General features: G+C 39.7%; 1 protein-coding gene across 2 annotated transcripts in view; it reads right to left on the bottom strand.

Moving 5' to 3' along the window:
- LOC120737552 (interleukin-1 receptor accessory protein-like 1-B) overlaps nucleotides 1-15,175 on the bottom strand; it is a 324,999-nt gene that overhangs the window by 122,406 nt on the left and 187,418 nt on the right. For both annotated transcript variants that reach the window (XM_040038339.1, XM_040038340.1), the window contains exon 6: nucleotides 1,626-1,700. In XM_040038339.1, coding sequence (XP_039894273.1) covers nucleotides 1,626-1,700 — 75 coding nt within the window. The remainder of the gene's footprint in view (nucleotides 1-1,625; nucleotides 1,701-15,175) is intronic.

The following is a 15,175-nucleotide window of genomic DNA, read 5'->3' as shown; positions in this document are numbered from 1 at the left end:
CTTTTCTATCTTCTATCCTTCCTGATAAAAACTCAAGGTCCATTCACAAAAGGGCAAGGAAAGTGAAAAGACCTAATTGAAATATTGCATATTGAACAGTGCTTGGTAGGGACGTCACCAGAACTGATATTTCCAGTAGCTCTCTATACCACAATTCTGAAAACAAGAGGGCACTTTTCCGATACCATGGGTAATATAGGAGGCAATTATACAGAGTGGGATTTTTACTAAGATAATAATAATTGGTACTAAAAATTAGATATTCATTTGCAAAGCTGTTTATACCAACAATGACATCTTTCCCTCCTCCTCCTGCAGACACACGACTTCACACAGCAGCTACAGACAGACAGGCACACAGTCCCTCTTATCCCTAGCCCCTCCCACCACTAGCAGCTGAACTCTTGAACAGCAGCAGAACAAACTTGCTAAAGCAACTTAAAGACCGACACCCCTGTCTTTGTGAGAAATTTCTAGGGGCCTGTAAATCTCCTGTTTCAGCAACGACGAAACTGTTATCATTAATATTGACCAAGCTGGTGTTAACATTACCATTTAACTATTAGCTCTCTGGCAAGTCATGATCAGGATAGGGGCTAGCAGCTATGGCTAGTGTTAACATTATTGTTGGAGCTAGGCAGTCCTGCCCATCTGAAATGATAACGGACAGTGTTAATTTAACAGGCAGAAATGTGTTATGGTCTGTAAGAGCAACTAGACAAAAACAGTGGCGGTCAATAACAACAAACTTGACAACTATTTTATCAGCTATGATCATACTGCCAACTCACCAGGAGCACAGGAAATAATCAAGCCTGCAGGTGAATACACTTGCACCAACGAGTGCTGTTCTAATCTTTATGTATTTATTTTTAATAAAATAAAATGAAATTCTAGCACCATAACAACCCTGCTGCCTGGTTTCTTAAAGTTAAACCTGTGCGACACCAAAACAAAAGGGAAACTTATGATACAGGATTTGAAATCAATATAGTTCAATACCTAAAAAATGGCAATGCTGTTCACGCTATTTAAAGGTGTTGTAGAAATGTGTTGTGACAGATAAAATAAATAAAATGCCACTCAGTTTCGATGTTATGGAGTCCCCACAAAAATCTCAGACAAAGCCACAGAAAGGTGATTAAAACCTTAATGTAGAACATGAAAAAAGCTAATTATATTTAACATTAATTGCCAGATAGATACTGAAGAAAAAAGAACAGAGCAAAAGCAAAGTGGCAATACGTAGAAGTAACTCCTCAATAAAAAATATTGTATCCAAGAGAAACAATGTGGTGTATACTCATAGAGGAAGAGCAGAATATCCCCAGCAACAGCAAGGCGACATTTACTAAGTATTAAACGATTACACTACAAATTAAGAAACTACCATTGGGGTTGTTACCTAATAATATCTGACTCTAAAACTTTCATCCTACATGGACAAAATAAGCACATCACTCCAAAAAACCAAAGCTAAAGTAAAGTAGAACAGGACCTACTTTGAAGCGCCAACTGGCTAATCTAGAAATCTGAAGCAATGCCATTGTGTAGCGCAAGCTAGCGCGACACTGTATCCTCATAAAACAAGCGATCACTGAAGGGAATGAAACGAGATTTCTTACCTATTGCCATTTCTATGATGCTCATTTGGCTCTCTGAAGGGAAAAGGATTTTTGGCGGCTTGTCTGTCAGGGGAGCTGTGAAAACACAAACAGAAAGAAAGAGAGAGCGCATTAAATTCCACATCTTTTCTCCTCGGTGGACTGTGGGAGTATGATTTATTCATTAAAGACCACAATAAAAGCGTCCTTTAAATGGGAGCAAACACATGGAAATATATATATTTAAATAGTGGACAGAAGAAGAAGGAGAAGAAGGATGAATTACCCAGTCAAAGCTTTAAATATCAGTGTGCATGCTTTCAAAGCAGAAGCTACTTCAGTACTAATGCCACTCATTCTTTGAGTAAGTCACGATACGGTGCCAACACGGAGTACATTACAAACTGTTTTGTATATACAGGGGCTGTGCAGCTACTCAACCATTTCCAAAAACAGTGTAATGTCAGGTAAAAAAAATAAATAAAAACATTTGCAGCTGCAGTGGGCAGGAAGGTCGAGAGCTGCAGGAAGAGATGCTGTCCTTTCAGCTGTGTACAGCTCATAATGACTGCAACACGGGAGTTTCACAAATGCTTACAGTACAGCAACAGCGGTAATATTAAAATTAACCTAAGAAAAACAAAACCGCCCGAGACCAGCAATGAGATATAAATGATCAATATGTCAGCCACAAGCACGTTGCTGATTTAAAAGCCTATCACATTTGACACGAGAACAGCCTTCGGTCCCAACTCCCTTCGAAATGCACCAACTCCAATTAGACAGCTGCTGAGTAACAAAAGACGTGCACTTAGAGGCTCCTCATTATAATGATTCCCTAATTGGTTCTAGTCTTCAAAGTGGCATCGGAGAGGTTTTCTATCTTTGCACGCTTGGAAATACTCGGAGGGTTGAGGCTTTTTTTTCTTTTTCCTTACAAATGAGTTGCGGTTTTGACTGCAGCAGCGATCGTTGAGGTGAACCTGGGAAAAATGAGCCTGGGTTTAGAGAGTCGATCGACAAGATGGAGGCGAGTTTTTTGGAAATTTAAACAGAGCTGCAATCCCACGTAATATAATTCAGCACAACGCGAGATGGTATCATAAAATGTGTTATCCCAACAACCGATCCTTCGTGGGCACTCAGATCTTCATTTGGCCTCCGTGTAGAGCAGCAAATAGCAGCTGGGAGCTTTATGATGCAACTCAAAACCCTTTGAAAATGATTTCTCACTGATGCTGCAGGCAAGATTCTGTCTTGACGAGGCCAGTAAAACACATTATAAAAATTATACTATTTTGGTCGAAGTATTTGGCTCGTTTTTCAAGAAAAGGATAGTTTTACATCACCCATTTTAGCAGGTGATGTAACTGGTACTTATATCACTTGGTACATGGAAGTTTCTTATTAGTATCTATAGCTTTGTAACAAATAGTGCTTACACTTTATTTTAAGGAGCTTGTGGTCAACAGTTGTTGCTAATTAGCATCCACAGTGGTAGCGCATTCCTCCTTTGGCTGTCACTATGAAGTACTTATTTGCAATTTCTGCCTTATTCTGTTATTAAGTAACAGATTTTAATTTTATTAAGGCTTAACATTAGATTGACCCTGACACAGGGGCTGTAGCTGGAAGGTGTCTGCGTCACTACGTGTTTTTCTGTGTAATCTGACAAATAACATGAATTTTATGTGAACAAACTGACCCTTGAATACGTCTGCATTCTGGTTTTGGTGAGTGACGTTTAACTACTTAATTTCTGTTACTTTGGACTAATTAACAGGTCTGTGCTACGCAGCCTTGCTGTATATGCTAACACTCTATCAAATGTCATGACTTTGACATTTTCTATAACACTCACATCTACTTTCTCCACTTGTTTGTTTTCCCTCTAATTTACTACATGTGTTCAGTTAATGACTATTACTATTACCAGATCATCTATAATCTCCTAATGTTAACCTTTACAGCAATCTCTTGTGGTCCTAGTGATTCTTTTCTCTTCCTAGTTTCCATTTCTTTTCCATTTTTTCTTCATGAAAGACTGCCAGTTTTATTTCCTACCACATGCTAACCTAGTTTGGATAGCTTCTGTCTGCATGACCAAAGTCTGGATTTAAAGTTTTAGATTTTGGATTGGTCACTGTGTCCAGCACCTGCACAATGATTGTTTTTTTTTTGTCTCAAACTATTACATCAATAAAAAGGAATTAGGAAGCCATTAACCCCAATCTCTAGGTGGCTGTGTAGTGTAGTAGCTTGGTCAAGCAGAATAGAATAAGTGGCTTATAATGACCAAAAAAGAGATAATGTTCAGTGAAGATTCATGCTATTAAGCCATTATTTCTAATAGTGAACATGTGCACATTAATATAAAATGTCAGCAGACAATATGCAGATTTACAGTTGCAGTGAAAGTTACAAAGGTCACTCAAATAATTACAAAATGTTGCCTCCTGTTCTGCCACATCTATGGATTTGTTTGTTTAGGCCTTACTAACACAGGCCCAGAGACCAGTAAGTGAGCTGCTGGTATCCCACAGCTGTTACGGAAAAATATGTATTCCCTGACCAGTTGATGAGTGGTTGCTGGAGGTTGCAGACAGTGGCTGGATGAAAAATATTATGAGATACTGCAAAAATATCTTATTGCTTTGGTCACTAGTAGATTGCCGCTGTCGCCACAGTATGTATAGAAGACTCCAACTTGTCTGCAAACACTGGCCAACTAGTTAGCAAGTGGAAACCGAGACAATTTGCCTTCAAAGCAAAAGTTGCCCTTTTCAGGGTAGGACAACTTTTATTTTTGAAGGAAAACATTCTCTAGTGTTTGCCGCACTTTTTAAAATTTCACTACCGCTCAGGTGTCAGAGGCAAGTGTCTCCCATGCAAACTATTATTGATTGTAGCCATCTTTCATCGATTTCACGTAACCAATACTAGCAAGCTCCAGTAAAACTTGCCGAAAGGTTGGCAATAAACATTTTCCCCTGGTGACCAGATATTGTGGGTCAATAACTGATCCTCTAAGCCTGTAGTGACTGACGCCTCACCGAGTTTATCGGGTTAAGTTGGGTTGGTTATGAAATGTCTCCTGTGCTGAAGCCTCATAACTTGTTGCCCTATTCATCCATCCCTGCCTCCTCCCTAAGAGGTTTTTCAGCTCTAGAAAATAAATACACTACTTAGAAAAGCATCTACAAGGATAGTAGATGTTCTTGCCCAGTAAAGTGTGCACTTTCAACGAAAAAGCAAAAATGACTTGATTGACTCATTTTATTTTTTATATAGTCGATTTAATCTGAAGAGGATGGCTGGACTCTCGGGAGAAAAACATTTTGAAAGCATCATTTTAGAAGGAAAAAAAGGAATAAGAGTTCCAATGTCACAACAACTGACCGACAAAACCATACTGTGGCCTTAAAAAAAAGAAACGCTCATGCAATGAGTAGCAATATAAAAGCAGGAAAATGCCTCGGAGGTCATTAATTACTGTAAAAAAAAAAAGGTCCGCAGCAAATTATGCCTGTGCCAGGCATATTTCAATGCTGTATAAAAAAATTAAAAAAACCTCATTACCTTAATTACCTTTTTCTTGATGAAATATGCTTAGATTATTTTGTTTCATTATGACATGAAAAGAGAAGTGAGTTTTTTCCACTCTGATGGTTTGTCTTCTGTAAGACAATGCTGATTCTGAAGAGAGGAGATGGTGCATAGGAATGTATTTATAGAAACATGAAAAGAGAACTGAGCCGAGGATACAAACATCAAACATGGAGCCACAGCTCACTGCATATGCTGTTACTGTAAGGTGCAAATGTTGTGTAACTTCAGTTGTACACTGTAGTTTGTATATTAAAACCAAAACAAGACTTTGTCATAATTACTCATATCTATAAGATCCAATCAAACCCAAAGACCTGTTCTGTTGCACTGCTGCATGAGCAATTTTGTGTCAAATTAATATTGCAAGCACTTCTTCTTTTCAGCTGCTGGAAATTTCATTGGCCGAGCTTTGCATTATGGAAAAGCAATTCTCGCTACTGCCTCCAGTAACACCTGGAGGTAGGAAACCATGATAGCTACTGAAGTTACACAATCGATTGCCAGGATGCGAAAATTGAAAATGTAGCACAGGGTTGGAAAAATCTGAAAGCTTAAGAGTCCTGCTGGCACCAGCACCAGGAATACCAAAAATGTTTGCCCTGTGGCGTTCATACAGCTGTACACAGCAAAAAAAGTGCGAGAATTAATTTCTAATCATTGTTTTAAAGTCAAGAAAATGTGCTCTCTACAGCCGATTAGCTTCTGAATATGTTTGTTCAAATATTCTCAAGGTCTACATACTTCTGGAAATATCTGCGTATATACTGACTTGGGGTTTTCTAACTAGGGACCAAACTCAAAACTTGATTTTATTTGAAAGATCATATCAGGCATCGAATATTACTGTACAGTATTGTGCACCTTGGCCACCACTCTTTTCTTTACATTTGGTTTCCAAGGAATTCAGATGGTCTCGAGGAAACTTTTTTTGGACACTGGCTTTTCTTCCTTGCACCTGACCATTTTCAGAGGAATATTGTTGTTCTTTGTTTGGTTTCAAAGTCACTTAACACTGAATCATTCATGAATACAAACAGTACCTAACTCAAGGATAAACCAGCGTGTGTCGACAGATACAACCGCTGCAAAAACACTTAGCTTTTTCCATTTCTTTATCTGAATCTATGAAAAATGCAAAAGACAACACATTTTGACAGCATGCAGTATATCCTTAATAAAAAACCCAAAAGGTTAGAGGCCTATAAAATTATCTACAAGAGATGAACAGTGTCTGAAAGTAACATCCTTCAGAAATAAGATCCAGCAAAGACCTGACGCAGGACCTGAGAGATACACCTTCATTTGATCTACTGTTCACTGAAGCCTCATCGGAAATGGTTTCAGTGGAAGGGTGGCTGTCAAGAAGCCATTTTTAAGGAAGGGAAACGAGGTATGCCAGATTACAGACTTATTAACACTTTCATTTTGTATGTAATTTTACCATTTCACTACTTTTTAGCCGAGGAAGTTTCCTTTGACCTTTGCAGCTTTGAACTTCATGATTACTGGGCAAACAGGATTAGTCCACTCAGTCTCAGTTAAAGGGGCATGACACGTTGTTCACTCACTCAACTTGCACTTAAGTGGTTTGACTTTTTTTCTTTTTTTTTTAAACGCAGAAAAGTCATGCTTAAATTCAAATGTGAAGGCTAGTTTTGATTTGCTGTTTGCACCGAACGAGTTCAAGGTGAAATCCCAAACCTGGAAGGCAATCAAAGTGCCGATGTAATTTTTAACAAGCTCAGAGAACACGGGGTTGATTCTTGGCAAAAGTGGAACCATTTCGAAGCTAAAGTTAACAAAGTAGGAGAAGGCTCTTTAACTGTAGTAGAAATACTGCCCTTCACTGAAATCAAGGGCATGCTGCTACTGATATGCTGTTCGTCAGTGGGATCCCAACATGCTGGAAGGCATGCAAACACGCATTCACACACAGACACACAAAGTTGAGATGCATTAGTGAAGCTGGCTGGTCTTCAAATACAAAACCATAATTCTGTGGTGGGTTATTATGAGTGGGAGTGGGCAGGCTTTTCACCGGGGGGCTAGAAACACATCCAGGCTGACCTGTTTCCCTGCACACAAACACAGATATATTATAAGCACATTACACACAGTCGCACACAGCCATCCGTGCACACATCGACACTAAAAAGCTTGATGCTGGCATTAGCTGAGGAGAAAATGGGTAACCCTTCCTTTTACAGTCCCCTAAATACAAAGACTTATCACGTTCATATAAAGTAAATTATAGTGTTTTGTGAGGTAGAAAAAGCAGGTGAGTGCAGAAAAACTACACCTGAAATACCCTTTATGGGAGAATATGGCCACAAACTGCACAAAAATAAGTAATTTATTGGAGCATATTATCCAAATGTCTCACATTACAGTACTATGCAAGTCTTAAGCCAAAGAGGAGACTTCATATTGTAAAAGTGGTCTTGAGCAACAGGCATTCTGAAGGTCCAGAGAACCAGAGAAATGTTTTTGTTTGTTTGTTAAACAACTGCACACTGACTTATGGGTTATTTAAGCATAAAAAAGAAACTTAACTTAAGGAATGAACAACCATCTACACATAACACATCATTTGTTCTTGTTTCTTTAGATGAATCTATGAAAAAAGCCAAAAAGAACACAGTTTGACAGACTTAAAATAATATTTTCACACCAACAACTGGATTCCCAAAGAGCTATCACTTGAAAACATGTCTGCATGGCACACAGTGTCCTTGTATAATTAGAGGTAACTGGACAAATGGAGGATAAAAGATGAAATGACAGGACTAAAAATCTCTGTCTGAAGTAAAAAAAAAGAATCTAACAAAGAACTGACACGGACCTGAGAAATTTATCTGACCCTCCAGTTGATCCATCTACTGTTTACCAAAATCTAATTAGAAATAGTCTGATTAGAAGCGAGGACATCAGGCAGAAAGAGTTCAGGCCAAATTACACAAGCACTGGACTGACAATCAGCAGCAACAGGTCTCATGGATGTTTGGTTAAAATCATGATCAATATGTATAAAGGAGGTCAGGTTGTTATGATTCTGGGCTCCATTTCAGCCAGTGGTGTCGGAGATCCTGTCAAAATTGATTTAATAATAAACCCAGAAAGGTACCAACAGATTGTTATCCACCATGCAAAGTGTATCATAGGTAAAAACTTTTTCAGCATGACAATGTAGTAAAAACTTATGAAAACCACACAGTGGACACTGTCAGTCATGGATCGGCCTCCCCAGAGCTCAGACATCAACATTATTGAAGCAGTGCGGGATCATCTTGACGGAGAACAAAAGAAAAGGGAGTCGAACATCTAAAGAAGATCTTTGAATGTCCTTCAAGAAACCTGGAGAACTATTTCTGAAGACTACTTAAAGAAATGACAAGAAAACTTGCCAAAGAGAGTTTAGACTGTGTTGAAGAATAAAGGTGGTCACATCAAATATTGACTTTCAAGCTCCTTAGAATTGCTTCAATAAATCTCTGCGCTTATTACTCATTTACCTAGCAAAATACAAAAAATGAAGGGGTAGCACTAGACCACACGTGTCGAACTCCAGGCCTCGAGGGCCGGTGTCCTGCAGGTTTTAGATGTGTCTTTGATCCAACACAGCTTATTCAAATGGCTAAATTACCTCCTCAACATGTCTTGAAGTTCTCTAGAGGCCTGGCAATAAACTAATCATTTGATTCAGGTGTGTTGACCCAGGGTAATATCTAAAACCTGCAGGACACCGGCCCTCAAGGCCTGGAGTTCGACACCCCTGGACTAGACCTTTGCACAGTATATTCATAAAATAGACCTTAAAGAGGTGATTTTTAAACAAATATGTTTGTTTGGCTCCTCAAGAGTTGTGGAACAAGCCAAATGCCATCAACCCTGGTTAACTACAGTTGCGCTTGATGGATAACAGAACCATCCAGAATTCTTTTTAAAGAATTGGTTGCCTAAATTCCTAGAAAGTACCCAGTACCTACATATTACTTGCTTATTACCACCGGTAATTACCTAATATACTACAAATTATCATGTATTTATAGGGTACGTTGGGTTACCAAAAAGAAAAAAAAATGCCTCAGAGGCCTTGTGATCTGCTCTCGCTGTGATCACATGATGATGGATGGAGGGATGAAGTAATGAAACAGAAAAAAAAGACCTCGTTCTCTCCCATTAACTCCAGCATCACCTTTCTCCCTCCACCCGTCCATGCGTCGCTCGCTCTATGTCTTTGTAGCTCTGTCTGTCTGTTGTAGTCACTCTCAGTGATGAGAGAGAGGGAAGATGAAATAGTGGGAGAGGAGGAGGGAGGAAGGGAGAGGGTTGTGGTCCTCTGTTCACACCTCATTAAAGACCACTTCAGCAGACATAGATTAAGAGGAGAAGCGTGTATGTGTGTGCATCTGTGTGTGTGTTTGTTTGTTAGCTTGAGATCGTTAAAGAAAAGATGCAGCGCGAGTTCCACATGAGAAAATAAATGAAAAAGCAACTTGAGAGGAAAACCTTGTTAGTCACACATGTAGAAAAGAAGAAGAAAAAAAGCTTCGCTATCTTGGAGTCTTTATATATCGTAAGCTCGAAGCCTCTCATGTTTCCTCTCAGGTTTCTTCAGATCAGACACAACTAGACTGATGCAAAGATGGTGCATGGAGGCATTTTTAATGTCAATAATAATCGCTGACTTCAAAAGACAGTAGGGTAATGAAATGCTAATGTATTTATGCATTAAGATATTTTAATTATTGTGAATTATGCTGAGTTTTAATAATTATTATTACCTGCACACATTTTTGGTAATGATAGAAGTTGCTGGACAGTTTTTATTTTTAACCCGCCACTTGACAAGCTGCCAACACTATGATGCTACCATGATAAGAGCAGCTGCGTAAATGCTAAATTGGCCATTTGACTACTAAATCAAATTGAAGGACTTTTTATAACTTAATAGATTAATGACATTAAATGATTTAATTACTGCCAAATCATCGCTATATTAAAAGATGACAGCAGCAGGCCGAGCATCAAAGTATGTCCTTTTTTTAAACAGAATCTGACATTTCAAAATCAATGTGTGAACCAGCTCAGCTGACACCGATACATTAGCAGATATGTCATTAAAGTGCAGACTGATGGAATTTAAAGTGTTGGATAGGTTGGCAAGAACGTCTTCAAACTGGACTGAAGCCGAAGGGAACTCTGCAGCACTGGGAAGGAGAATAAATTTGTCAGCAGTTGTCAGTGGCTGTTAAAGCTTTGAAAAGGTAACTGACTACCTCAGGGCAGATGGCATGCATGGTGCGAGATTCTAGACAACCATGAGAGAGAAGTCTCCCTAAGTCACTTTGTCAAAAATTGTTTATGCTAGTAAATAATATCAAACATGAAAACAGTATTTGCTTGTAAACTGCTGGACTTAAACAGTACTTATTGCACATTGGCCACCTTGCTAGGTAGAACTGCTCAAAGCAAATATCTAATCAGCCAATCACATGGCAGCAACTCAACACACTTAGAGATGTAGACTTGGTCACAACAAACTGTAGAAGTTGAGGTGATTGCACAATAATATTGAATGTTAAAGCAGGTGGGCTACAGCAGCAGAAGGCCACATCAGGTGCCAATCAATTTTATTTATACAGCACCAAATCACAACAACAGTTACCTCAAGGCGCTTTATACTGTAAGGTAGACCCTAGAATAATACATACAGGGAAAAACCCCAAAATCTAATGACCTCCTATGAGCAAGCCCTTTGGCGACAGTGGGAAGGAAAAACTCCCTTTTAACAGGAAGAAACCTCCGGCAGAACCGGGCTCAGGGAGGGGCGGAGCCATCTGCTGCGACATTTTGGGGTGAGAGAAGGAAGACAGGATAAAAGACATGCTGTGAAAGAGAGCCAGAGATTAACAGAAAATAAACGCTATAATTCACATGGGCTCACCAAAGTTAGACAATAGAACATTAACTGGTCTGAGGAGTTGATTTCATTTGCGGTGTTAGGAGGGTAGGGTCAGAATTCGGTATAAACAACAAATGAAAACTGTTCCAGTTACTGCTGGTGGTGTAATGGTGTGGAGCATATTTCCTTGGCACACTTTGGACTCATTTAAATCCCATAGACTACATAAGTGTTGTTGCTGACCATGTCTGTCCCTTTATGACCACCTTCTGATGGCTGCCTCCAGCAAGACAACACACCATGTCACGAAGCTCCAATATTTAACTGGTTTCTTAAGCATAACCAAAACCAACCCAGTACTAACAAGGTGAATCTAATAAAGTGTCCAGCGTGTGGGAATTTCATTGGCTGTCATCAAGTACTTGGTAGGTTTTATTGTGTAGTTTTCATTTTCATGGATGAATAAACAGGTTAATAGACTAGAAAAGGCTACTGTAAATTCTTACTGTGAGCTCAACTGAAGGAAAGGTGTTTCCATCACCACACAAAAGAACAAAAGAACTGCTACAATTTTCCTTCATCACAGAGATTTCGCGAAAAGCGCTGACGGTACAAAATGTGACTCGTCAGATATAGTGTACGGTGCTCAGCGGGAGTGAAGACGGTGCGTTGCCTGTGATGTTGTTGTGTGGGAGTCAGATTATATAGTTCAGGCAAAATGATTTTTTTATTTTAACGGGAGGACTTAGCAGCTGTTGCCCTGAAACATCTGGCTCAGGGCTGCAGGTTAAATAGAGCAGAGTCAGGATGGATGCACTTACTGACGATTATGTTTAACCGCAACAAGAGGAAAACAACGAACTATGACTAATATATTAGAACAATTGATCTTCACAGCCACAATTTGCAACTTTATGAAAAATAAGTGGCATTATTTTATAGAATTACAAAACTGTGAATTGAGACTTTCTAACAAAAGATATCTGCTTCTGTCTTCAATCAAAAACTGTAGTTTCAATAACGGAGCAGGAACCTTTAGATAGACCTGTGCAGCGTGTGCCCCATCTCTCAGCCAATAGCAGCTAGGACACACTGCACGCTTATCCAGTTTATCTCATAATGGCCTGAAGTGGATAAGCAGTAACTGGGTGAATTTGTAGGTTCAAAATCGTTTTATTTTGTTTACGACGGGCTATTTGAAAGATTGATGAGCAAAAGTGGACAATTTCTGAACTACAATACAATGAACTTTATCGCAATCAGCTTTACAAAAAGTGACAAGGACTGACAAGTTGTACAAATCGATCTGGACTGCAAAATTAGAAATGACAAAAAGTATTGCAGGGAGTGGATATATTAGTAAAGACATCTTTGAATAACATGAGTTGGTAGAATTTAAGGAGTCAGTTTTCTACTGAGACCATGATGATGCCAAATTCTACCTCTCTTTTGCGGCTCTCTACAGTAATCATTTAAATGACCAGTGTAGTTGTGGGATCGCTACTAATTGGAAAGTAGGTGGCTTGATCCCCAGCTCGCCTAATCCGCAGGTCGAAATGTCCTTGACCGAGACACCCTGAGCCGCCCCAATGCATCCATCCAGATACGGATATCAGCGAATTAGTTATAAGGAACAGACTATTACTCGCCAAAACTGGTTCTTGAATGGGCTTTTAGTATAATTAATGGCATGCTATGCATCAGATAATTGTACAAAGACCACAACCATGACATGGAGGTCCAGTTTGACGAATTAAATTAGTTTCGACTTAGGGTTAGCCTAACCTCTACTGGCCAGGGTCTAGTCTAACTCTAACCCCAAAGCTTAGCAGATAATGACAACCTAAAGCTGTCTGTATAGTTAGTAATGCCACTTGTAATACAATGGCTAAGCCTCAATAAAAATAGCTAACAGTATCTGTGAGTACCTGAACTGAGGTAGGCATTGAGTTGTTGTTAACTGCACCCTTCTGCAAATCTGTTTATTTGTGCTATATATTTGGGAGTTTTAACATAGAAGCCTCTCAGTAATACTGCACTCCTAACATGTGCCTGTAAACAAGGCAGGATGCAGCCATGGTTTTGTTGCTACTCTGTCCAATTACACATACACCTCAGCACCGTGTTTTCGACTCCTCACCTATCAAATTGTGGCGATGGTGTTCTCACTGTGGCTTCAAATTACTGTTCTTAGCTGACAGGTGTTCCTGTTCTTATCGGCCGATCGATGTTCTTCAGCACATCACTCCCTCGCTGTGCTTTCATGTTTTCATGTCCGGCTTTCGCCTCTGACTTTGTTCATGAATATCACATAGCAAAGTCCTATACGTTTTATTGATGGAAAGCATCACACAGGCAGTCGTGCACCCGCAACTTCCGCCGCCGACAAATCATATCGCGCAGATCAGATGGTGACTCGCTCATTCTTAATATGCAGTTTGAAAAGTAGCTGAACCTCGGCGTTCCTTGTCGAGTTGCAGCCACTTGTTATGATGGATATTTTTGAGGTGCAGAAGATAAATCTCCTATCTGAAAGAAGATACTGCTTGTTAAAAATAAGCTAGATGCTCCGGGAGAGTCCGCGAGCTGAAATAGTGATCTCTGAAAGCAGTGAAAAATAAAATAAACCATTGGAGAGAGAGGGGAGAAAAAAGAGCTCTAAAGAAATGACACTGCCATACTCTCCAAGGGTACTTGTTGAAAAATACCAATATAACAACCCTGCAGGAACAGAATATAATAAGGGTATATTTCCTTATTGAAAAAGGTGTTGTTTTAGAAGATCCATCAAAACAATTGAATATGAGAGGGCTCACAGGATGGGACAATACATTCAGGGGAAATCACATAAATCACATAACTGCAGGCATTGGGAATAGCTGGAGTGAATTCACTCTCCGGTGAACGCTCTGAAAAAGAAGGACACTCCACATAATTACTCACAATGGCCATATATGTTACACACTGAGAGCTTTGCAATAATGAAACCTCTGCTTGAATCTGATGCAGGCTGATGGTAAACATCTGCAATGCCGAAGATGAGAAACTGTGCGCACACAGATCACGTGTGACTGATCACATGCAAACTAAAAGACAGATTTGACTGTTAATTAGCAAGGCCTGTACTCATCGCTCACCTGTTTCCTCAGCAGGGGCCACCAGCTTCAGATATGTGTTATTCATTTGATGATAAGGATAAGAGTGGGAGGTGGGAGAGGAAGGAAGACAGGAGGAGGTGATGCTGCAGGCCGCCTGGCCTAAAATATCCCAGAGGGGAGGAGTTGAGGGTGAGTCAGAGAGGAAGGAGAAGTGGTAGTGGGAAAGCAAGAGTTGGAAGAAAGCTAGAAAAATCCGAACTAAGCATGCAAAGACGCCTTGCTGTTTCGCCAACGGCGAGGCGTGCGTTTGTGTGCAGAGAGCACTTCGGGTGAAGATGCTTAGCGATGGAGGCTGATGGAGGAAGGCAGGTGGGGTTAACATGTGAACCTGCGTCTAGCTTGCTGACAGCTTCGTAGCTGATCAACACGCTTTCCCTAGATCTCAAAATGTCTTAGTAGGTTGAGTAGAGATGACAGCTAACTAGTTACAGTCAGTTTGATGCAGTTGGCTTGATTCTGCAATATCAAATCCAAACTCTGACAAATATTTGGAGACATTTTATATTTGCAGTGAAAAGTTGTACAAAACACTGATTATTCTTTATTAAAAACCAAACTGATACAGGGAAGCACTGTTCATGAAGCTAGCAGGGCATACAATAAGATAAATGTGAGGAATCTACAAGGTTTCATGCTTTTAAAATGATTTCCTGAAAATAATTCTACAGCACTGGATCAGACAATCTGATGTTCTGTAATAAGACTATAAAGCTCACTGGCAATCCAGAAAGAGCCTCTTCCAGTGCTGTTCATTGTGATTTGTCAAGCCAAGCAAGGTAAAAATATTATACAGTATGTCTGGAGCTGTTATGACCAGAGATGGGCAGTAACGTTACTTGTAACGCGTTACAAGTAACGTGTTACTGTAATCTGATTACTTTTTTCAAGTAACGAGTAAA

The sequence above is a fragment of the Simochromis diagramma genome, unplaced genomic scaffold (genome assembly GCF_900408965.1).
Source record: "Simochromis diagramma unplaced genomic scaffold, fSimDia1.1 OVJJ01000413.1, whole genome shotgun sequence".
Classification (NCBI taxonomy): domain Eukaryota; kingdom Metazoa; phylum Chordata; class Actinopteri; order Cichliformes; family Cichlidae; genus Simochromis; species Simochromis diagramma.
Note: the sequence above shows the minus strand (reverse complement) of the source record. Positions and strands in the feature narration are given on the sequence as shown.